Source organism: Eubalaena glacialis, chromosome 15, assembly GCF_028564815.1.
Source record: "Eubalaena glacialis isolate mEubGla1 chromosome 15, mEubGla1.1.hap2.+ XY, whole genome shotgun sequence".
NCBI lineage: Eukaryota > Metazoa > Chordata > Mammalia > Artiodactyla > Balaenidae > Eubalaena > Eubalaena glacialis.
The window spans coordinates 53,475,633-53,501,434 of NC_083730.1; the positions used below are offsets into that span (position 1 = coordinate 53,475,633).

Consider the following 25,802-nt stretch of genomic DNA (forward strand, 5'->3'; position numbering starts at 1 on the left):
TATCTTCTTCTAGCTTACGGGGGGTGGGGGTAGCGGAGACAGCTAAAGTCCAAAATCCTACCTGTTGTATTTCCCTATTTTAATAACCCTGCTTAATAGTTTTTTAGAAATTCATGCAAGCTCAAATGGTAACAACATAATTTTAATAATTCTGTATGTGCAATATACTGTCTTACCATATACCATCTTCTCCCTTTAAAAATTTTCCCAAATATCTTGGTTATTTTTCACCTTAGCCAAATTCTTAAATTAGCTGAAGGACTAGGATGCCCTCTCCAAATTCCACCCTCCAAAAACACTATATCTACCTTGGGTTTTGTATTAGTCTGCTTGGGCTACCGTAACAAAATACGACAGACTGCGTGGCTTAAAAAACAGAAATTAATTTTCTCACAGTTCTGGAGGATAGAAGTCCAAGATCAAAGTGCAGGGCTAATGTCTGGTGACGCCTCTCTTTGGGGTGCAGACAGCTGCCTTCTCCCTGTGTCCTCACATGACCTTTCCTCTGTGTTTGCGTGAAGGGAGATCTCTGGTGTCGCTTCCTCTTCTTATAAATAAGGACACCAGTCCTGTTGGATTAGGGCCCCTATGACTTCACTTAACATTTATACCTTCTTAAAGGCTCCATTTCTAAATACAGTTGTCATAATAGGGGTTAAGGCTTCATACGGATTTAGGGGAGAAAACATTTGCGGGAAAAGGCTTCAATTAATTACTCTGTCCAATATTTGTTTTATCCTTTTCCGAATATAACTCAACTTCAAAAAGATGAAATAGGAAATGAGCAGTTCTGGTTTTGTTACTTAATAATAATATATTAAAACTTCAAGCAATGGACTCATGTGTTTCTTCTTAAGATTTAACTTTTCAAACCCTTTTTGCTATTTCCCACATTTTTCATAAATTTTGGCTCATCATTTGGCACTTTACCCAGATACTGTTCTTATGGTTTTGCATCAGGCATTCTATTTGATTATGTGTTCTTTCCCTGCCAGAAGGCATTAAAGAGAGAAAAACAGTTTAGCGCTATAAGTTGTAGCTCACTCATTTATTCTGAAATGAATACCCCACCTTCCCCCTCCATCTGCTTTGTTCTTATCTTTCTACTACATTTGGTCTTAACTCCTCAAAAAGCTATCTATGTTTGGGGAAAAGCTGGAAAGCTTAGGACAGCAAAAGTAAGGCTGCTCCCAAATGTAACCGTTTTATATTTATGAATTGGGAAACAAATATGAAATCAAAGAATAAAAACAAGAGGCTTTGAAATAAACTGATATGCCTCCAACTATAACCTCTGAGAACTCAGGGACTTCCCTGGTGGCGCAGTGGTTAAGAATCCGCCTGCCAATGCAGGGGATGCGGGTTTGAGCCCTGGTAGGGGAAGATCCCACATGCCGCAGAGCAACTAAGCCCGTGTGCCACAACTATTGAACCTGTGAGCCACAACTACTGAGCCCACATGCCACAACTATTGAAGCCTGCACACCTAGAGCCCATGCTCCACAACAAGAGAAGCCACAGCAATGAGAAGCCCGCGCACAGCAACGAAGAGTAGCCCCCGCTCGCCCCAACGAGAGAAAGCCCATGTGCAGCAACGAAGACCCAACGCAGCCAAAAATAAATAAATAAATTTAAAAATAAACAAACTTTGAGAACTTATAATCATGCTTAAAATATATATCTTCAATACTAGAAATATTGAGGTTTGAAAATACAATCAGATGAGCTTTTCCCTAGCAATCTCTAAAGTGTTGGAAACTGCTCAGAAGTTTTCAAAAGGTGCAGACAACAATCTCTTCTGATGCCCAGGGCCTAAATAAGCAACAACAGAAAATGTACTGCCTCTACCATATCTCAGGGCCTCCATCTCCTTCATCTTCCTTAGGGGTTTACCATGATCATCACTTCACCATCAGCTACCTCGTTTCATCTCACTTTCTGTTCAAAGATTTTTTTTTTTTAAAGAGAATATAACATTTGCTGAGGGAAAAAAACTGGCAGGGGTGTATGCCCCACTACATGCAATGATTTTTGGAATGCAAGGGACCTTTACTTTAGCATTTCTGAATTTCTATAATATTTAAATTTAAATGAGCATGCACGGGCTTCCCTGGTGGCACAGTGGATAAGAATCTGCCTGCCAATGCAGGGGACACGGGTTCGATCCCTGGTCTGGGAAGATCCCACATGCCGCGGAGCAATAAGCCCGTGTGCCACAACTACTGAGCCTGCGTTCTAGAGCCCGCGAGCCACAACTACTGAAGCCCATGCGCCGAGAGCCCGTGCTCCGCAACAAGAGAAGCCACCCCAATGAGAAGCCTGCGCACCGCAACAGAGTAGCCCCCGCTCACCACAACTAGAGAAAGCCCACGTGCAGCAACGAAGACCCAACACAGCCAAAAAATAAATAAATAAAATAATAAATAAATAAATAAATAAATGAGCATGCACGTCTTACTTTTGTAAGCAGAAAAGCTGATTTTTTTTTTTTATAAAGTATGTGGCTATTTTTTAAATGGCAACAACAACTACACTTCCATGATTATTAACCACAGTCCTGAGCCTGCTCAAACTTTTCTCTAGTCAAATTTTTATTTATTTATTTATTTATGGCTGTGTTGGGTCTTCGTTTCTGTGCGAGGGCTTTCTCTAGTTGCGGCAAGCGGGGGCCACTCTTCATCGCGGTGCGCGGGCCTCTCACTATCGCGGCCTCTCTTGTTGCGGAGCACAGGCTCCAGACGCGCAGGCTCAGTAATCATGGCTCACGGGCCCAGTTGCTCCGCAGCATGTGGGATCTTCCCAGACCAGGGCTCGAACCCGTGTCCCCTGCATTGGCAGGCAGATTCTCAACCACTGCGCCACCAGGGAAGCCCCTGATTTTTTTTTTAAATAAAAAAGAAACTGGCAAAAAATTATCTTGTTGAAATAAAAATTCTCTACACGTAATCTTCCTTATTTTGATAATTTATCTTAGAGATATTCATATATCCACTTCCATTAAAGTGAAGCAAAATATGCTTAATTCCATTTTTTTTCCCCATCTGTATTTGACTATTTAGCAAATCAATATTTTCCACTTTCTTTTTCCACTGTGTGAAAAATTTACTCTCTGATCTATATGAGAGGAAAAACCTATTTGTAATGTGAAGTAGGTCATTTAAAAGTGAAATCTAAAGATGGGAAATTGAGAGGGAAAAAAACTGCTGAAAATAGCACTGTTTAACTTAAACAGAAGGGGTAACTTGGTGCCAGGACATAAGTTAATACTTCCAAGGAACAGGAAGAATCCACACAAAAAACCAATTCTAAAATGATCTCTTCATTTTTAATTTCTTAAAAAGCATGTTCACAGCACACTCCAAGAATGCCACACAGCAACAGTTTGCTGCTATTGTCAGAGTATGTCAGAAAACAAAACAAAACAAAATTTAATGGTTAATTGTTTTTAAAATTAGTTCTTTGAAACTTCTGTAAAGCCAATAATCACCAGTCATCTAAATATTTTTTTCATAGTGGTAAACATTTCAGAAATGTAATGAGTAGCCCAAATCACACTTCTCTGAAATGCAATTAAAAGTTATACAACAGAAACAAAAATATTTTTCTAGAAAGAATATATTTGGCATTTTAAAATAATTTTAATGGAGAAGCTTTCAAGTGTAAATAATGTTCAGATTTTTACTTTCTATTACCAGACAGAAAGTTTCGGTCTTTAGTGATTCCAATCTGATTCCAACAATAGGAGGAATGATTCTGTTGCCGTCAATGAGCTTCAATCCTAACAAAGCCAATGTACTTTGACTGCATTAAGAAGTGGAGTCCAGCCAGTACTAAACATTATTAAAAGTGAGGCCAGATAGTTCAAATTAGTTGGTTAATTTGGTACCCAACTTGTTTTATACATACTTTTCATCATTTGATTATTTCATCATTTGATGACATAATGTTTCTAATTAGCTTGCTATATTTCTCTCAAAATCAATTAGTAAGTATATAGTTTGAGTGAAACGTAAACTGAACTCTGTTTCACTGACTTCATTAAAATATGTCAAACATGGTTAAAGATTCCGTTCTGTCCTTCTAGATAATTTACATTTTCATTATAAATGCAGAGCGGCTGCACCGTGAGTTACATCCTAACCATTTCACCTAAATGTAGAAAAGCTGAAAGTTAAATTTAAAAAATTTGGATAGTTGAAAACTACTTATATATTTATCTCTTTCAGAAACCGATGATGCCTTTCCTTGCATATGAGTGTGGAAAAGAACAATTCAGTTCATAATTCAAGATGTACCAAAAAAAAGTACTTTGCTTATGTCTATTTCTGTCAGCCATTCTGAAACCAAATTTCCATTTATATCAGCTACTAAAGAGAAGAAATTTTCCTTTAGAATCATGGTCACAGTCTGGAAAAAGAATTGAGAAGGGCTAATTTTAGGCAAATAAAATATTTGAGGAAAGACGCAACACAAAACAGGGAGGTGAAAAAAGCAAGTAAGTTGTAATAAAAGCCTCCCTTGTAAACACATCTGTCCCTTCCTCCCATATTTGGAAATGTTAAAAATTCTCATCAAAACATTTTATGCCACAAATCCTTAAAATCAGGTTGATTTCAGCTAGATAACCTGTAGCTGGTAAGAATTACATTATCCTATTCATATCATGAGAGGTAGTTGACATTTTAGTCTCTCAGTGCCGAGCTAAAAATTCCACATACCTGGCATATGGGTTACAAGGGAAAAAAAGCACAGAAGCACCATTGTACACTCCTCATGTTTTGGTATTTCAAGTCACCCATAACTTCATTTGCCATTGGCAGCTGACAATCACCACTGTGTTAACACTGAAAGCAGTGGATATTAGTGCTATTCATCGTATAGGACTGGTGGACCTCCATCATCTTTCAAAAATGAAGCAGCTTTCCTTCCATTCTTCTGAACATGATCTTCATTCATTTTCTCCAAAGCTTCTATCTATAAAATTAATATATTAAATCCATTTGTCAAAATCCTACTTCATAGCAATCATGCTTGAGATTGAAACAGTATTTTTACTCTCTTAAAACTAGGTCATTCCTAACGACACTGGCCTTGAATTAGAATTACAGTGTGTGACACATATTACAGTGGGTCACATACATGTATGTTTTTACTTGATTACATTACCAGGGTTGATGTTCAGTGTCTTTATCAAGCTAGCAATTGGCATCAGATATGTTTTACTATATAACCTATACAGCTTTCAGGGAACAAGAAAAAGGAAATTCCAAAGTTGATTCAACAGCAGTAACACCCAGTAACTGTACAGAGCAACTGTACTGAACTAAAGGCTGGATTTACCATCTTCCTGTTACTTCGCTTCTGGCCTTAGACTCCAGCACAGCTTGGCCAAATTCAAGTCAATATGGGGATTTCTGGAACAGACTCCATAATCATTCTCTGCTTTGGCAGGTTGCTGGGAATAATTAGCTGCTGTTTCACTTTTCAGTTTTTGTTCAATTTTAAGAGACCTTCCCTGGAGGATTTTTTTTTTTTTTGTATTGTTCTGTAGATCCATATTGTAATGACTGGGTACTTCCAAGGATGGCCACTGCTGAATCTCTGTATTCAGTTAAAGGCAGGCAGGGACCAAGTGTTACTGCTTTTTGTGTCACCCGGAGTGTTCACCGGTCAGGAAAAAAGGCATATACTGGAAATGTGTTAGTTGTCCATCTCAACCAAACTATGAACTCCTTGAAGAAGTGTTTTGCTGTTACGTTTATCCTAGGGTTTAAGCCTGGAAAAGAAGGATCAAAAACAATATCTCAAGAAAGGAAAAATCTCTAATTAATTTTGTTTTTGAGGGGATGAGAGGATAAACTTAGCTCTGGGTTTCATTATCTACTCTATCCAGGTCCCTACTATCAGCAAGGTGAAAAACAGCCTTATAACACTTACCTCAGCTAAGAAATCAGCTTCATTATCTGCTGAGATGTTTAAGCCTGAAACGGCATTGAAGAGTTCTCGTTCACTAAGGGCTTCCTTTACGCCTCCTTTCTGGAAAAACTAGTAAAGAAATATAAGTCAGTAGACTTATTAGCAAGGTTCTCCTAGAAACAAAAAAAAAAACAGGGAATAGTGTACTTGTAAAACACCAGTGAATTCCTTCCATAATTTTTAAGCTACAGGTGTTTCCAATTCAAGTATAACTACACTCAGGTTCTACTTGCTTACTGTTCTCTCACACATCCGGGCTGTCTTCTAGATTTAGTAAGTTTGTCATATTGCACCTTCTATAGCTATGTGTGAGTGGTATATATAAAATTGCTTGGCATTGCTTTGAATGAGTAGACTCAAAATAATCACTAAATCCCATGAATTAAAATTTTCCAGTAGGCTCAGAAAGTATTTCCAAAATAAAGTTGTTCTGTCATATTTAGAAAGATCATCTCTATCTGAATCTGTTGCTGACAATTCATTTCCTTTAGAAATAGCAAACAAATGCTTCCCAACTCTGTGATTACTGAGTTTTACCTTCCCTAGTCTGTTCACTCTGTCTCAGAGAAAAAGTAGTCAGACTATACCACTAGGAAAACTATTCTTTTAAGTACAATAACAATAGCAGTAAGCATGCAGGCTTGCTTCAGGCCAGCTTCCCTTAAAGCACTGTGCATGTATTAAATGTCTACTTGACTGCTTAAATATTTAGAACCAAAATAAAAACTTACTCTCTTGGAAATTTAATTCAGTGGCCCAAATGTGAGGCATGCAATCAAATTCTTGCAAAAAATGAAATCTGACAAATCAATCTTTGTCTCTTTACCTTGAAAGCAACCAGTAACTAAACCCTTCCTTTAATTTCTAAGAATACAGTCATCTTACTTGTCTTAGGAGTGAGAAAAATGTTTGAATATGTTATAGCCCATAAAAAAGACAGTTAGGGGGCTTCCCTGGTGGCGCAGTGGTTGAGAATCTGCCTGTCGATGCAAGGGACACGGGTTCGAGCCCTGGTCTGGGAAGATCCCACATGCCGCGGAGCAACTAGGCCCGTGAGCCACAACTACTGAGCCTGCGCGTCTGGAGCCTGTGCTCCGCAACAAGAGAGGCCGCGATAGTGAGAGGCCCGCGCACCGCGATGAAGAGTGGCCCCCGCTTGCCGCAACTGGAGAAAGCCCTCGCACAGAAACGAAGACCCAACACAGCCAAAAATAAAATAAATAAATAAATAAATAATTTAAAAAAAAAAAAAAAAAGACAGTTAGTTTACATGCCTACCTGTGAGACATTCCTACAGTCACGGAACAAGAACTCCAGGCCATGAGGATGGGTTGGTTCTACAGACTGACTGACGTCGATCAACCAGACCTATTTAAATATAGAGCACACAGTGATTTCTGTACCTTCAGTAATTTACATCAAGTCACTTAACCTGAACATTAACAAAATGCTCCTCACCTTCCCAGCATGCCACAGCACGTTGTACTCACTGAGGTCGGCATGTACGAGCTTACATTCATTATATAACTGCTGCATCAACTGTAAGGAGGCAAGGCAGACATTTAGAAAATGAAGGAACAATTCTAATTTACCTACACAACTAAAATGTCTAGGTCACCCAATATTTTCCATAAAGAGCAAAACTAGGGTAAAGAACTTATTTCTTCTTTGTACAGTCTAGGACTGGTTTTTTGGGGGGTTTTTTTCTACCCTGAAGGAGGGTGAGAGCACAGTGAGACAATGGAAAGGAAGAGTGCATGACACTCTACTTCCCTATCCATGTGACAGCAATGAGATCAGGAGACCAAAGGGTAGTCCTGGATTCCCACATACGTAAGACAGCTGTGGTCACTAACCAGGGGACCTAGGCTTAGCCTTCATAAAAGGGCAAACATCCCACTGAGAGCTCTATGGAGTGTATACAACTCCAAGGTAAAAAGTACTTCCTGCCAGACAGAGTGGGAAAGAAGTATTCTTCTTAATTAAGTGACATTATATATTCATGATTGATGGTGACCCCTAGCCTCATAGTAGAAATCAGCATTAATGATTTGTTTCCCAGCTTTAATAGAATCAAATAGGAAGGGCACATCACTACTTCATCTCTTCCCCAGCCACCCCACAGCCAAAAGAAACTAGAAAAGTAGGCTTAATTTTCTTTGAATGTTCTCCAACTGAAGGCAGAGAAAGTTGGATTATCTCTCTAACTGTATCTTAAAAAATTAATTTGGATAATACGTTCATATTCACATCAACTGCCGCATGACATAAGAGTTCCATGCAGACACTGTGTTAAAAACATATGTTTTGGACTTCCCTGGTGGCGCAGCGGTTAAGAATCCGCCTGCCAATGCAGGGGACATGGGTTCGAGCCCTGGTCCGGGAAGATCCCACATGCTGTGGAGCAACTAAGCCTGTGCGCCACAACTACTAAGCCTGCGCTCTACAGCCCACGAGCCACAACTACTGAGCCCACATGCCACGACTACTGAAGCCCATGCGCCTAGAGCCCATGCTCCACAACAAGAGAAGCCACCGCAATGAGAAGCCTGCACACCGCAACGAAGAGTAGCCCCCACTCGCCGCAACTAGAGAAAGCCCGTGCTCAGCAACGAAGACTCAACACAGCCAAAAATAAATAAATAATTTATTAAACAACAAAAAACCATGTTTCTCCACTATTCAATTAAGACAAAAAAAAAAAAGACAATAGAGAGGAATAACAACAATATGAGGAGTGTTTTCTTAAGCTTGAAGGACCCCAGATTGAATTTGGTTGCTGTTCCCAAAGCATAAATAGCTTCCTCAAGACTCCTGACAAGTGCCTCCCAACTCTAATGCCAGCACAGATGGAGAAACCACTCCTTACTATCTTCTTTTCATCATCACTTACTTTTATTGACCAAATCTGCTTCCCTCTAATTTCCCAACAGGAAAGGTATTTCCTTCACTGTTTCAAGAAGGAATACAAACTAATGAGGCACTATATCTGCTAAATATAGTAACATCAAGTTTTATTTAATGAAGTTTTGTCAATAATAGCTTCTGGCTTCTATGTCATTAATGCTAACAACTGAGCCTTCACTTTCTCCACTATGATTTTCCTAAAACAACTCAAGACATACGCATATTGATATAAAGACAACTCTTTAATATTAACATTCCTTCACAAACTTCAGTTTGTCCTCGTTATACCACCTTAAAATAGTACTATTTTAGGAATTTCTTTTTTAGTTTAGAGGAAATATTTTTTAAAGTTGGTGTGTGAATGGTCTGAAAGGCACAACTTACATGAAGAGTTTGATAGTAGGCTTCTTTCATTTCTTCACTGCTGAGCTTTACTTCTTTCAATTTAGGGGCTGGAACTTGATCATGGCCAATAAAAGACATAACCAGAATGTGTTTCTTTAGTAGCACAACTGTTGGACAAGGAATTCCAGCTCTCTGCATTCTATACAGAAAGAAATGATTAAGAATGTAAAGATCAGAAGGAGAGGAAATTTCATTTATTCAACAAATACCTAACGAGGTCCTGCAATGAGGGGGCACTATGTTGTAATCTGGGGAATGTTGGAAGGCAAAGGCAGTAAGGACAGCCTCTGCCCTCACAGAGCCTGCGGCCTGGTGAAAACAACAGACAAGTGAGGAGATGATTACAGTGCAATGTGCTACATGCACTGGCAGAGGTGGGGGTAGGAGGCATCAAGGAAGAAGCAGGCAAATAGGAATTAGCCAGGTTCAAGCTGTGGGGAGATGCTGTGGGGAGATGCTGTGGAGATGCTGTGGGGAGATGCTGTGGAGATGCTGTGGGGAGATGCTGTGGAGATGCACAGAGGAGTCCAGGAGCACAGTCCATGCGGGGAGTGTGTATAAATCAACGCAGCTGGATCATGAGTAGGAGGAAGGGCAATGTGGGTTTAGGCTACAGAGACAGGCAGGCTCCACATCGCAAGATGACTTTGAACTTTACACCAAAGACTATGGGAGCAGCTGAAAAATTTTAAGAAAGGCAGTGATGAGACCTTAGTAATCCAGAAAAGAGATCGGAGGGCAGCAAGACCTCTTAGGAAATTATTCTAATTAGAAGTCCTACTAAGAAGACGACTTGTGCAGCTAATAAATATAGATAATTAATTTTGAAAGCAAACATCTTTAGGCAAAGCAAACTAAAATTAAAAGCTTTCACAGTTCAGATGTGGGCAGGTTTGTATGTAAGAAAGATTATTAATTTCTTGCCTGACAAAACAAATTCCTTGATAAATTCTGCGTAGAGAATTGAGAAACAAGTCTAATAAATTAAAGCAAAATGCAATTTGACTGGTAAAACCCTGCCCTCACCAAATGAACAAACATTAGATGGAATAAACATTTTCTGAAACAAAAAAGGAAATCATTATTTATAATATGCCTAACTGGAAACTGGAAAAGATAGCGTTTAGATATATGACAAAATATCTTCAGTTGAAAATGACTTAATTTCCCTCAAACTTTACTGAGGAAAGAAAAACAAAATGGATTTTTCATCCTACAAGTATGAATTCAGGTTATATACATGGAAATGTTTTCTTACAGAAACTCTCCTTAAGCACTAGAATTTTAAGGCCTTTCATACTTTCTATAAATGAATTTAAAAGAAAGTGTGGGGTTTTTGCCTGGCTGGTAGGCCTAATACAAACAGGTGATCACCCAAGATGACTTCTAGCACAATGATTTTCTTTACCTTGTGAGATTGTGCATTTCTTTTTCTGCCCACATGCGGATGATCTTACGTGGATTTAGTTTACTGAAGCGATCTTTAAACCTGAAATCATCTTTAATATATTTGTCACGATTCTTAAACTCATTAAGGGTTGTTTTAAATACCTTGATGGCACATTCTGTAGGTATAACTTTACTATCTTCCTTTTCATCCTCCATGCTAAGTGGAAGAAACAAACATTAAGTCAGTTCAAGTCACCAGGTAACAAAACAATTTCAAAATAAAGATTTTATGACATGAAAGTGGATCTGCCTTCTCTGAGAATGTCAAGCCTTGGGTTGTTTTTTTTTTTTAAGCCTTCAAGTTTGAGGTCTTAAGAAAACCCTAGGTTTTAGCTTTTTTAATAAAACACACTTTCAAATAAATTCTCAACAGTTTTCAACAACCCATAATATTATCTTCATTTAATGACTATGGAATTAAACTTGAGGAACAATGAAGACCTATACACTTTAAAATAGGCTATGGTCTGCCTGGGATGGTTCAGAGGCAAAACTCGATGGAAGGGAGCAGAAGAGTCTAGAGGATGCTTAGGATGCTAATTCAATAGTCCCACAACAGCGAGCCACTGAGAGGGTCTGAATCATGGTGGTGGCAGTGCAAACAAAAGGGGGAAGGTGGAAGGAGAGACAAGATTTACCTTTGAACCTCTGAAGGGATGTTAATCTGGAAAAGAAAGGAACTATATCTAGAGCACAGAATCTGACTCAAACCCCCAGTCCCCTCCTTCTGGTACCATATTTTCCCAGCAGACTCCTCCTCCTCCAGGTAGCCTCAGAAGGCTACAGTACATACTCTAACTGGTTCTAAGTAACGCCCTCTCTTCCTAAGAAGTGTGACTTGGCTCCATGGCTTTAGATATCATCTAAATACCGATAACTGCTACATTTCTATCCTTAGTCCTGACTTTCTCCAGAAATTCAGGCCCATTTATCTCATCCCTACTTGACTTCAGTTGGATGTCGAGAAGGCATCTCAAACTTATCATGTCCAAAACAGAATTCCTGATAACTGTACCCTAAACCTGCCTATCCCCAGTCTCTCACCTCAGTAAATGGCACCACCCAGCTGCTCTAGCCAAGAATCTATCCTCTCACACACCACATCCAATCCAACAGCACAGACTGTGCACTCTCACCTTCAAAACACACCTCACCTTCGAAACCTTCATCAGAGGTTCCCCTGTCCTACTGATAAAAAGCAGCCTACCAGTCACTATGACATCACCCTATTTTATCTATTTGTGTAGTACGTATCTGATAGTCCTGGAAGGGGGTTGAAGGGAGGGGTGGGGAGGAAGCACATTCTATGAGAGCAGGGACCTTCCTTGTACCATTCATTGCTGTAGCCCCAGCACCTAGAAGAGCCTGGAACACGGTAGCTGCACAAATACTTGGTGAATGAATGAACCAATTTTCAGGGAGACAGACTAGAGATCCTTTACGAGGAAGAAATTCCCAATAATTTAAAGATGTTATAGACGTCTTTGGATTTTGAGATGGTAAGTTTCCTGTCACTGAAATAATTTAACCATAGGTAGATGAGGCCCTATGAAAAATACCACTTAGGAGATCCCTTAGTTGGAAGGTCTCTAGGATAAAATCTAATTTGTAAGATTCATCTCGTCATTCTCTTACTAAAAAAACTTCTGTGTTTCTCACTAAGTTACACATCCCTCTGCCTAGCTTTTAAGGTCCTCCTTACCAATTTCTGGTTTGCTTACACAATTTTACATCTTATTACCTCTACATATACACCTTCTAATTTCCTCACTAACAAATCTCATCGCCTAAATTTCAATCCTCCCATTTTCAGCACCCCTCCCCCACCCCACTTTTTTTTTTAAAGAATTAAACTTTACAGATAAAGCTGAAGTTCCCTTTGATTATTTACCACCCCTGGTAGTTTCAGTCCCCATTCCAACTCTTTAGAGACAATCACAGTCATGAATAGTAGCCTTCTAGTCTTTTTAAAAAGATACACACACATACGTAAGTATCCACATACATTTTTAAAAAACCATGTATGTTACATTCTGTATAACTAAAAATTTAAATAGATGGTATACTGTATATATTCTGCAACTAGCTTTTTGCACTCAGTACTGGGGGGTGGGGAGGGTTGTCTTTTTTTTTTTTTTTAACCTATTTTTAAAATCCAGGTTGAGATCCAACTTCATCATGACCTCTTCCTTGAATGTGACCGGCAATGATCTTCTTCTGTTCTCTATTCCTATCCCGAGGTCTCACTTGTCTAACTGCGTACTCTATTATGTAATTATCTTTAATGGACCATAACGGTTCTTACTGTAATGTTCTCCTCTTGGCTATACCATAAGCTCTTTGACAGTAGAAAACATGTTATACACTTATTCCCTGAAAAATCTAGAACATGTTACTATTCAAATAACTGTTGATTACTTGGCCAACCTGAGAGTGACAGAACCCAGAAGAGCTTTGTGGCAGGCAGAACCTAAAATGGCCCCCAAGATCCCAGCCCCTGGTGTACAACCCTGTGTAAGCCCCTCCCTTTGAGTGTGGGAGGGATAGCCACTCCCTTGAATAGCTTACATTATATGGCAAAGGTGATGGTATAGTCGTGCCCAGGATTACATTCCACTGTCTAATACTCAGTCTCAGTAAACTGAAGGGAGAGAGTCTCCCGCTGGTTTTGAAGAAGTAACCTGCTGTATGAAAGGGCTACATGACCAGGACCTGCAGGGGCCTCTAGGAGCTGAGTGCAGCCCCTGGCTGACAGCCAACCAGAAAGTGGAGACCTCTGTCCTACAGCTGCAGGGCACTGAACTGTGCCAAGGGAAGAGAAACCCATGTCCAAAAAGGAATGCAGCCCAGCTGACACGCAGATTGCAGCCCTGGGAGAGCCTGAGCAGAGAACCCAGCTAAGCCGTGCCTGCCCGAACTTCTGATCAACAGGACCCATGAGATAATAAATAGGTGTTGTTTTAAGTTGCTAAATCTGTGGTAATTTGTTACGTAGCAGAGAAAACTAACATACACTTTAAAAAATATTTACTCTCAGTTGTTGAAAACCGAATGCTCTCTAGCTTTGCTAATTTACAAATGCCAAAGTACAGATCACAATACCAATTCCACCAGAAGGAAAGGGAGCTCATTCATTATATCAAAGTATCATTAAGTAAAACAGAAAATGTACAAAGGCTAAACAAGGCAATTGACAAGAAAAAGAAACTTAAGTGGCCAATACACTCAAAAAAAAAAAACCTTAACCATAATTAAATAAATGCACACCAAAATATTAAAAAGGTACTTTTCATCTTTCACACTGACAAAAAAAGTATTGTTTGATAAGACTAGGCGCTGATGAGGATGAGGGAAACAGGCTCACACTGCTGGTGGTAGCATAAACTGGTTAACTTTCTCATAGGGCAATTTGGCAATACCTACTGACATTCAGAATGTTCGCAACCTGAGGATTTGACTAGCTCATAGAGAAAATTGCATCTGCCTCACCATTAAAATGTAAACACAAATTCGAGATTTCTGGTCTTTGGTGTGACATACAAGAAAAAAAGTCTTCTTTAATTTTTAATAAATAAAAGAAATCAAGAAACATTGCTTGCTACAATAGCCAGCTCAGAGGCCCAAACAGTGAGCAAAATCTGGCACTCTCCATTCAATAAGACCTTCCACTGTTTAACAGAAAGGGGAAAAAAATGCATGTAGTCTTTGCCCCAGAAATTTCAAATGTTAGGAATTTAGCTTAAGGATTTATTTGCAAAAGCACACCAAAGTATATGTACAAAGATATTCCTATATATTCACAAAGTGGAATGTTCTACTACAAAACTGGTATGATATAAACCATAATATAGAAGGATATAAGATATATAAACTGAAAAACGAAGATGCTGAATGCAGAATATAATCTCTTTTGTACAAACAAAATAAGAAATACATGCATAAAAATTTCTGGAAGGCTAGACTAAAAACTATTAATAGTGGTTACCCTTAGAGGAAAAACCTGTGGGGCAACAGTTGGTAAGATGAACGCTACCTTCATTTTAATCCTTTCTATACAGTTTAATTTCTACTATGAGTAATCTTTCATTTTAAAATAATTTGTGCAATTAAGTTATGTTTGCCTGGTCTCAGGGAACCCTCAATTGAAATTTGGAAAGAGGGCAACAGAGCTTAAAGCCAGAAAAAAATAAATGTTTACTAAAATTAATATATACCAGGTATTATAAAGCATGATTTCATTAACCCCCAACAAAATCCTATGAGGTAAGGATCAGTTTTTAAATGACATTTAGTAAATTGCTCCAGAGCACGTTGCTTGAAAAATGTTGAGCCATTTTATCCTAAAATTCATTTTATCCCTTTCATTTCGGAACTTAGTATAATTCAATACATGATTATATGTATATGTCTCATTTAGAAAGGGAGACTAGTTAAATAATTAAGAAAACCAAAGGCAAGGACTTGACCAATAATTGTTTGAATCTCCTTAAGTATACAATAAATACCTTCTAAACCTAAAAAAACTAGAATAATCTGTAATCTATTTTAACATTTTTGTTTATAAATAAGGTTCAGGTAAAGGAATAGCTGAGCTAGTAAGCCTTGCTGAACTAGTAAAACTTCAAAGCTAAGTAACCAGATGACCTCATATTCCTGGCTGAAGCACGTTCTCTCAACAGGATCCACATTTAAAATTTTTTCTCTTCCTCATACCATCCTTTACTCAACTAAGCCCTCATAACAAAAGTAAAGTGGGTAAGCTCTAAAATGGCGTAAGATCTTTAAAGACATTTCTTTAAATAATGAAAGCATTATTAAAAGGTTAGGAATTGGTAACTGATCTAAGTATGGCCCTCCCAACCTGGTACCAAAGGGTCCCACAGTGGAAAGATGTGGGTTTTGAGTCAAACTCAGGTTCAGATTTTGCTATGCCACTTACAGCTGCCTGTATGTTATGGTATAATTACAATAATGTGAAAAATAATATATTCATAGAAAAAAGACTGGAGGAGTCTACACAAAATTATTAATGGTTATCTCTGAATGGCAGAATTGGGATGATTGTGGTTTTATTTTTTTTTTGGCTGCACTGCACAGCTTGCAGGATCTCAGTTCCCCGACCAGGGATTGAACCTGGGCCACAGCAGTGAAAGAGCTGAATCCTAACCACTAGACCACCAGGGAACTCCCCTGGTTGTGTTTTTCTTTATACATCCCTATATTGCTGAGACTTCCTACAATAACACTTTAAAAATTACTGTTTGCCATGCAGAATGAACTTTGATTTTGTATAAATCCATTAATATCAGGGAGAAGGGGCTAAGCTTTTGTTGATATGATGGTATTGTATATTGCTCATTTACCTCCCTCCGTATGCATGAAAGACAACAGATTCCTTTCCTGTACTAATACAGCCAGTGATTGTCTCCAATATTCCACAGTTGACCATTTTATACATAAGTAAACGTGTCTTAGCATCAACTGCTTTTTCCTGCAAAAGATAAAGCACCGTAAGTGAAAATAACTGATAATCACAAAACATTTTCTGAGCCATTTCTAATATCTAACATTCAAAATATACACTTTTTTTTAACCTTTATTATAAATTTACCTAGGTGTATATACAACACGTTTTTTTTAAACATCTTTACTGAAGTATAATTGCTTTACAATGGTGTGTTAGTTTCTGCTTTATAACAAAGTGAATCAGTTATACATATACATATGTTTCCATATCTCTTCCCTCTTGCATCTCCCTCCCTCACACCCTCCCCATCCCACCCCTCTAGGTGGTCACAAAGCACCGAGCTGATCTCCCTGTGCTATGCGGCCGCCTCCCACTAGTTATCTATTTCACATTTGGTAGTGTACATATGTCCATGACACTCTCTCACCCTGTCACATCTCACCCCTCCCCCTCCCCATATCCTCAAGTCCATTCTCTAGTAGGTCTGTGTCTTTATTCCCATCTTGCCACTAGGTTCTTCATGACCTCTTTTTTTTTTTTTTTCCCCCTTAGATTCCATATATATGTGTTAGCATACTGTATTTGTTTTTCTCTTTCTGACTTACTTCACTCTGTATGACAGACTCTAACTCCATCCACCTCACTACAAATAACTCCATTTCATTTCTTTTTATGGCTGAGTAATATTCCATTGTATATATGTGCCACATCTTCTTTATCCATTCATCAGATGATGGACACATAGGTTGCTTCCATGTCCTGGCTATTGTAAATAGAGCTGCAATGAACGTTTTGGTACATGACTCTTTTTGAATTATGGTTTTCTCAGGGTATATGCCCAGTAGTGGGATTGCTGGGTCATATGGTAGTTCTATTTTTAGTTTTTTAAGGAACCTCCATACTCTTCTCCACAGTGGCTGTATCAGTTTACATTCCCACCAACAGTGCAAGAGTGTTCCCTTTTCTCCACACCCTCTCCAGCACTTATTGTTTCTAGATTTTTTGATGATGGCCACTCTGACCGGTGTGAGATGATATCTCATTGTAGTTTTGATTTGCATTTCTCTAATGATTAATGATGTTGAGCATTCTTTCATGTGTCTGTTGGCAATCTGTATATCTTCTTTGGAGAAATGTCTATTTAGGTCTTCTGCCCATTTTTGGATTGGGTTTTATTTTTTTGTTATTGAGCTGCATGAGCTGCTTGTAAATCTTGGAGATTAATCCTTTGTCAGTTGCTTCATTTGCAAATATTTTCTCCCATTCTGAGGGTTGTCTTTTGGTCTTGTTTATGGTTTCCTTTGCTGTGCAAAAGCTTTTAAGTTTCATTAGGTCCCATTTGTTTATTTGTGTTTTTATTTCCATTTCTCTAGGAGCTGGGTCAAAAAGAATCTTGCTGTGATTTATGTCATAGAGTGTTCTGCCTATGTTTTCCTCTAAGAGTTTGACAGTGTCTGGCCTTACACTTAGGTCTTTAATCCATTTTGAGTTTATTTTTGTGTATAGTGTCAGGGAGTGTTCTAATTTCATACTTTTACATGTATCTGTCCAATTTTCCCAGCACCACTTATTGAAGAGGCTGTCTTTTCTCCACTGTATATGCTTGCCTCCTTTATCAAAGATAAGGTGACCATATGTGTGTGGGTTTACCTCTGGGCTTTCTATCCTGTTCCATTGATCTATATTTCTGTTTTTGTGCCAGTACCAAACTGTCTTGATTACTGTAGCTTTGTAATATAGTCTGAAGTCAGGGAGCCTGATTCCTCCAGCTCCATTTTTCGTTCTCAAGATTGCTTTGGCTATTCGGGGTCTTTTGTGTTTCCATACAAATTGTGAAATTTTTTGTTCTAGTTCTGTGAAAAATGCCAGTGGTAGTTTGATAGGGATTGCATTGAATCTGTAGATGGCTTTGGGTAGTAGAGTCATTTTCACAATGTTGATTCTTCCAATCCAAGAACACGGTATATCTCTCCATCTATTTGTATCATCTTTAATTTCTTTCATCAGTGTCTTATAATTTTCTGCATACAGGTCTTTTGTCTCCTTAGGTAGGTTTATTCCTACGTATTTTATTCTTTTTGTTGCAATGGTAAACGGGAGTGTTTTCTTAATTTCACTTTTAGATTTTTCGTCATTAGTGTATAGAAATGCAAGAGATTTCTGTGCATTAATTTTGTATCCTGCTACTTTACCAAATTCATTGATTAGCTCTAGTAGTTTTCTGGTAGCATCTTTAGGATTCTCTATGTATAGTATCATGTCATCTGCAAACAGTGACAGCTTTACTTCTTCTTTTCCGATATGGATTCCTTTTATTTCTTTTTCTTCTCTGATTGCTGTGGCTAACACTTCCAAAACTATGTTGAATAATAGTGGTGAGACTGGGCAACCTTGTCTTGTTCCTGATCTTAGTGGAAATGGTTTCAGTTTTTCACCATTGAGGACAATATTGGCTGTGGGTTTGTCATATACGGCCTTTATTATGTTGAGGAAAGTTCCCTCTATGCCTACTTTCTGCAGGGCTTTTATCATAAATGGGTGTTGAATTTTGTCGAAAGCTTTCTCTGCATCTATTGAGATGATCATATGGTTTTTCTCCTTCAATTTGTTAATATGGTGTATCATGTTGATTGATTTGCGTATATTGAAGAATCCTTGCATTCCTGGGATAAACCACACTTGATCATGGTCTATGATCCTTTTAATGTGCTGTTGGATTCTGTTTGCTAGTATTTTGTTGAGGATTTTTGCATCTATGTTCATCAGTGATATTGGCCTGTAGTTTTCTTTCTTTGTGACATCTTTGTCTGGTTTTGGTATCAGGGTGATGGTGGCCTCGTAGAATGAGTTTGGGAGTGTTCCTCCCTCTGCAATATTTTGGAAGAGTTTGAGAAGGATAGGTGTTAGCTCTTCTCTAAATGTTTGATAGAATTCGCCTGTGAAGCCATCTGGTCCTGGGCTTTTGTTTGTTGGAAGATGTTTAATCACAGTTTGAATTTCAGTGCTTGTGATTGGTCTGTTCATATTTTCTATTTCTTCCTGGTTCAGTCTCGGCAGGTTGTGCATTTCTAAGAATCTGTCCATTTCTTCCAGGTTGTCCATTTTATTGGCATAGAGTTGCTTGTAGTAATCTCTCATGATCGTTTGCATTTCTGCGGTGTCAGTGGTTACTTCTCCTTTTTCATTTCTAATTCTATTGATTTGAGTCTTCTCCCTTTTTCTCTTGATGAGTCTGGCTAATGGTTTATCAATTTTGTTTATCTTCTCAAAGAACCAGCTTTTAGTTTCATTGATTTTTGCTATTGTTTCCTTCATTTCTTTTTCATTTATTTCTGATCTGATCTTTATGATTTCTTTCCTTCTGCTAGCTTTGGGGTTTTTTTGTTCTTCTTTCTCTAATTGCTTTAGGTGCAAGGTTAGGTTGTTTATTCGAGATGTTTCCTGTTTCTTGAGGTAGGCTTGTATTGCTATAAACTTCCCTCTTAGCACTGCTTTTGCTGCGTCCCATAGGTTTTGGGTCGTCGTGTCTCCATTGTCATTTGTTTCTAGGTATCTTTTGATTTCCCCTTTGATTTCTTCAGTGATCACTTCGTTATTAAGTAGTGTATTGTGTAGCCTCCATGTGTTTGTATTTTTTACAGATCTTTTCCTGTAATTGATATCTAGTCTCATAGCGTTGTGGTTGGAAAAGATACTTGATACGATTTCAATTTTCTTAAATTTACCAAGGCTTGATTTGTGACCCAAGATATGATCTATCCTGGAGGATGTTCCATGAGCACTTGAGAAAAATGTGTATTCTGTTATTTTTGGGTGGAATGTCCTATAAGTATCAATTAAGTCCATCTTGCTTAATGTATCATTTAAAGCTTGTGTTTCCTTATTTATTTTCATTTTGGATGATCTGTCCATTGGTGAAAGTGGGGTGTTAAAGTCCCCTACTATGATTGTGTTGCTGTCGATTTCCCCTTTTATTGCTGTTAGTATTTGCCTTATGTATTGAGGTGCTCCTATGTTGGGTGCATAAATATTTACAATTGTTATACCTTCCTCTTGGATCGATCCCTTGATCATTACATAGTATCTGTCTTTGTCTCTTGTAATAGTCTTTATTTTAAAGTCTATTTTGTCTGATATGAGAATTGCTACTCCAGCTTTCTTTTGATTTCCATTTGCATGGAATATCTTTTTCCATCCCCTCACTTTCAGTCTGTATGTGTCTCTAGGTCTGAAGTGGGTCTCTTGTAGACAGCATATATATGGGTCTTGTTTTTGTATCCATTCAGCCAGTCTGTGTCTTTTGGTGGGAGCATGTAATCCATTTACATTTAAGGTAATTATCGATATGTATGTTCCTATTCCCATTTTCTTAAATGTTTTGGGTTTGTTATTGTAGGTGTTTTCCTTCTCTTGTGTTTCTTGCCTAGAGAAGTTCCTTTAGCATTTGTTGTAAAGCTGGTTTGGTGGTGCTGAACTCTCTCAGCTTTTCCTTGTCTGTAAAGGTTTTAATTTCTCCATCAGATCTGAATGAGATCCTTGCTGGGTAGAGTAATCTTGGTTGTAGGTTTTTCTCCTTCATCACTTTAAGTATATCCTGCCACTCCCTTCTGGCTTGCAGAGTTTCTGCTGAAAGATCAGCTGTTAACCTTATGGGGATTCCCTTGTGTGTTATTTGTTGTTTTTCCCTTGCTGCTTTTAATATGTTTTCTTTATATTTAATTTTTGACAGTTTGATTAATATGTGTCTTGGCATGTTTCTCCTTGGATTTATCCTGTATGGGACTCTCTGTGCTTCCAGGACTTGATTAACTATTTCCTTTCCCATATTAGGGAAGTTTTCAACTATAATCTCTTCAAATATTTTCTCAGTCCCTTTCTTTTTCTCTTCTTCTTCTGGGACCCCTATAATTCGAATGTTGGTGCGTTTAATGTTGTCCCAGAGGTCTCTGAGACTGTCCTCAGTTCTTTTCATTCTTTTTTCTTTATCCTGCTCTGCAGTAGTTATTTCCACCATTTTATCTTCCATGTCACTTATCCGTTCTTCTGCCTCAGTTATTCTGCTATTGATCCCATCTAGAGTATTTTTAATTTCATTTATTATGTTTTTCATTGTTGCTTGGTTCCTCTTTAGTTCTTCTACGTCCTTGTTAAATGTTTCTTGCATTTTGTCTATTCTATTTCCAAGATTTTGGATCATCCTTATTATCATTATTCTGAATTCTTTTTCAGGTAGACTACCTATTTCCTCTTCATTTGTTAGGTCTGGTGTGTTTTGACCCTGCTCCTTCATCTGCTGTGTGTTTTTCGGTCGTCTCATTTTGCTTATCTTACTGTGTTTGGGGTCTCCTTTTCACAGGCTGCAGGTTCGTAGCTCCCGTTGTTTTTGGTATCTGTCTCCAGTGGCTAAGGTTGGTTCAGTGGGTTGTGTAGGCTACCTGATGGAGGGAACTAGTGCCTATGTTCTGGTGGATGAGGCTGGATCTTGTCTTTCTGGTGGGCACGTCCACGTCTGGTGGTGTATTTTGGGGTGACTGTGGCCTTATTATGATTTTAGGCAGCCTCTTTACTAATGGATGGGGCTGTGTTCCTGTTTTGCTAGTTGTTTGGCATAGGGTGTCCAGCACTGTAGCTTGCTGGTCGTTGAGTGAAGCTGGGTCTTGATATTGAGATGGAGATCTCTGAGAGATTTTCGCCATTTGGTATTACGTGGAGCTGGGAGGTCTCTTGTGGACCAGTGTCCTGAAGTTGGCTCTCCCACCTCAGAGGCACAGCCCTGATGCCTGGCTGGAGCACCAAGAGCCTTTCATCCACACGGCTCTTTGAGCCAAAATCCAAAGGAAGAGGTATGTTCAATAGTGGAAGAATAAGTCACGAGCAGAGGAGCTTTTGTTACACTTTCATTTTATAATTCTGTGGGATCACATCACAACCACCGGAATATCAGAAACGGCGGTGGCTGGGACAGAGGTAGAACGTGTGGTAGTGGTCGGACTGCGATATGGGAGCTGGGAGCGACGGTCGAGGCTGCTGCCAGGATGAAGGCGGTGCTGAGGCTGTGAGAACAGGACAGAGGCAGCGGTGGCCGGGCTGGGGTGCAGAGAGTAGCAATGGCCGCAGTCACAACAGGCACTTAAAAGAGTGCTGTCAAGATACAATTCATTTCTGTAACTCTAATGTCTTTGAAAGTGAATATCTAAAAGAACCATTAAAAATCAGACTCTAGGGACTTCCCTGGTGGCGCAGTGGTTAAGAATCTGCCTGCCAATGCAGGGGACACGGGTTCGAGCCCTGGTCCGGAAAGATCCCACATGCCGCGGAGCAACTAAGCCCATGCGCCACAACTACTGAGCCTGTGCTCTAGAACCCGTGAGCCACGAGTACTGAGCCCGCGTCCCACAACTACTGAAGCCCACACGCCTAGAGCCTGTGCTCTGCAACAAGAGAAGCCACCGCAAAGAGAAGCCCGTGCACCACAATGAAGCATAGCCCCCGCTCGCCACAACTAGAGAAAGCCCACACGCAGCAACGAAGACCCAACACAGCCATAAATAAATAAATTAAAAAAAAAAAAAAAAATCAGACTCTAGCTTAGTCAAAATTTTATCTCCAAAGTTTAAATAGCTCTCCTAATGTACTTACCATTAGTTTGTTTTTCTAAAGGTTTAAAAATCATTCTCAAGATATTATACACTATCTTTGTTAAGGTAAAACATTATAGACTATTAAGTTATTATAAACATGTCATGACAGGAAACAACTTTTCATACGCAATGTAAACTATACAGTCTAAATTAATTATGACCACTGAAATGTTAGTTTTGAATAAGTGATTAATAACCACTACATGAAATCTGAAAAGTCAAATGGCAAAGCTACTTGGGTTTTATTTACATCTTTGATTTGAAAAGTCAGTCTCATGAAAAAAATATCAAACATGAAGTTTTATCTTGTTTTTTCCCCAAACATGAAGTTTTCTAATATGAATCTTTCCACTAAAAAAACAGAAACAAAAACGTTAAGAATACTTACTGCAGTAGAATGCTCCTTTTTCTCATGGAGGCGGGCACTTCGACGTGCTTCTGAGTAGGCATGTTGTTTTAAAGCATTGAAAACATGGTTTGATAGTTTTAAATCCATTCCAATTCCATCTCCTACCTGAAACCCAGGTGCAAACTGCCAAAAAGAAGAAAAATTAGCATCTGAGTACTTTAAAATGGGGACAGTGAAAACAAAAAACAATGAGAAAATCAGTTTTACATGGACTGGGTTTTCTACTCAATAGACGATAATGCTATGAAAGCAGAACCCACAGGTATACAGAGGAAAAAGCAAAATAACTCACTGGTAAGCCCAACAGAAAGGGAAACAAGGCTTTTTAAGAAATTGTATCCCAAAGGAAGGGAGGGTTTATTATATGCATAGAAAACATCCAAACACATCTAAAAACTAAGGTATTTTAGCATATGCTTTGAACATATGCTAAAATACCTTATGCTTTTACATCGGACAAAGGATACATTATATTTTGAAATCATACCAAATCTTACCAAAAAAAAAAAATTTTCATAGTCAATTATTTTTGAAGAGTGGGTTAAAATCACAAGCTATGCCCACACCATGACAATTATGTCCAATATGTAAGCCACTAGCTACATGTGGATATTTAAATTTAAATTGATTAAAATAAAATTAAAAATTCAGTTCCTCAGTTGTACCACCCAAATTTCAAGTGCTCAATTGTCGAATATGGCTGCCATATTAGACAGCACTGACACAGAACATTTCTATTATCACAGAAGGTTCTACTGGACAGGGTTGTTATAGAGTCAGATCTGGATTATTTCTAGAATATGTTTACTTAACAAGTATTTGTGTTCTAAAGTCTAAATGTTTTATATTAACCACGATATTTATGAAGGAGGAAAAAAATGCCATTTTTCTTTTTCTCCTATATTTAAAAAATTACATTTTGTTTCTGATTTTGCAGGGGTAATTCAGGCACAAGATAAAAAATTCAAAAATTGTAACAGGGTATACAGTAGAAAATATTTTTATCTCCCATTCTTATCCCCCAATCACCACTGTTATCTATTTCTCGGGTATTTTATGGAAAATAAGATGCTGAAAAATAAATGTTACTTTCAGAAGAACCATTTCTTAATTTTAGAATCAATGTAAATCAAACTAGTTTTCTTAACATTGATGTAGGATTTTATTCTGAGGTACATTATACTCTCATTAGTGGCTCAGTTTCCACGGTGTTGCTATACTGTCATCTAAAATATCTTTAGAAAGGACGAAGGATATTTTTAAAAATTTAAAGATATTGTATTCAGAATGCTATGTTTTTAACTTACTCTAATAAAACTTTTGATTCAGAGTAATACTTCTGTAACTTACATTTTCCATTCTGGCTGTATTCTTTCTCCCACATACTACTTCATCATGTTTGGTGGTGATGTCTTTTCCTTTTCCAATAAAACCCTTTTTGGGAGTAGGAACTGGTTTTGCTAAAGGCGATTAAGACAAGCCAAGTATGTAAAAATAGCAAAGACTAAATTGCTGCATTCACTATTATCTGAAAAAGATATTTGAATCTAATAGTAAATTACCAAATGAGATTCAAAGACAAATATAAAATACTTAGTCTTCCTATATCCCCATTCTATGCCCCCAGAAAATAAAAGCATTGATACCTGGTCTGTAGGGATCATCACGAGTATCCTGCCAGTCAACCTCATCTTCAGAGCTATCACTGTCTTCATAAGGATGTACTTTTCGATAATTTTCAAAGGAAATGGAAACTTAAAAGGCAAAAATAGTTGAAGATTTATTTAGGGGCACATTACAAGCATTTTCTACCACCCAATGGAGTTGACACAGTAAGGTCATAGTACCTTTGCTATCTCCATTGAATTTTTTTTCTTCACGCCTAAGCTGTGCATCATATTCTCTGTCAAATTCCATCTGTAGCATCTGAGCCAGCATTAGGTCGCTGGAAGTGTCAATGTTTTCTCCAGTAATAAATGGTCCTTCAGCAACGCTATTCAAAATAAGGCAATATAGACTAATATAATGTTCTGTGTAAAGAGACGCTACCAGTTATGGGTGAGATGTGCCTTTTCAGTGTTAACTGTATTGAAGAAACAATGGAAAAGAACTTTACCAAACCCTTCACCCTCTCCTGTCCAGCTGCCCTCTGACCAATAGCAGGCACCTGTGAAAGCACCAACTAGGATTAGGAGAGCTTCAAGAGAAAGCTAAAGGGCCTATAATAAAAACCAAACAGACTCAAAATTCATTCGTTCTGTGTTCTGATCAAAGGAGAGATAACATATATGTGAAAAGATGAACAACAAACATTTGATCAAAACTGTACCCTACTTCATTATTTTTTAATCTATTTGATAATAGAGTTCAACTGTTGCAATGACTAAAATCCAGAGAAACAGAGTGGTTTGCCCAAGATAATACTGAAAACTAGTCACAAAATTAGGACCAAAACCCATGTATCAGCAAACTCCCAATACGGTGCTCTTTCTATTGCACTGCTTTTCTAAATGTATTTCTGAATCATTTGTCATGACAATCACTAATC

At 38.3% G+C, this 25,802-nt stretch overlaps 1 protein-coding gene across 3 annotated transcripts in view; it reads right to left on the reverse strand.

Moving 5' to 3' along the window:
• Positions 1-3,312: 3,312 nt before the first annotated feature.
• The window catches only part of RIOK3 (RIO kinase 3), a 30,007-nt gene continuing 7,517 nt past the window's right edge, over positions 3,313-25,802 (reverse strand). The window contains exons 3-14 of one of the 3 annotated variants that reach the window (XR_009697293.1): positions 25,102-25,247; positions 24,901-25,008; positions 24,605-24,714; positions 23,234-23,377; positions 16,101-16,228; positions 10,697-10,894; positions 9,268-9,427; positions 7,435-7,515; positions 7,255-7,344; positions 5,938-6,045; positions 5,341-5,776; positions 4,891-4,974 (exon numbers count right to left, since the gene is read on the reverse strand). Coding sequence is in view for 2 of the 3 variants with exons in the window: in XM_061168891.1 (XP_061024874.1) it covers positions 4,867-4,974; positions 5,938-6,045; positions 7,255-7,344; positions 7,435-7,515; positions 9,268-9,427; positions 10,697-10,894; positions 16,101-16,228; positions 23,234-23,377; positions 24,605-24,714; positions 24,901-25,008; positions 25,102-25,247 (1,381 nt within the window). In the remaining variant the exon portion in view is untranslated. Of the gene's footprint in view, positions 4,975-5,007; positions 5,777-5,937; positions 6,046-7,254; positions 7,345-7,434; positions 7,516-9,267; positions 9,428-10,696; positions 10,895-16,100; positions 16,229-23,233; positions 23,378-24,604; positions 24,715-24,900; positions 25,009-25,101; positions 25,248-25,802 lie in introns of those variants that run through there. The other 2 variants (XM_061168891.1, XM_061168892.1) reach the window with 2 other exon arrangements.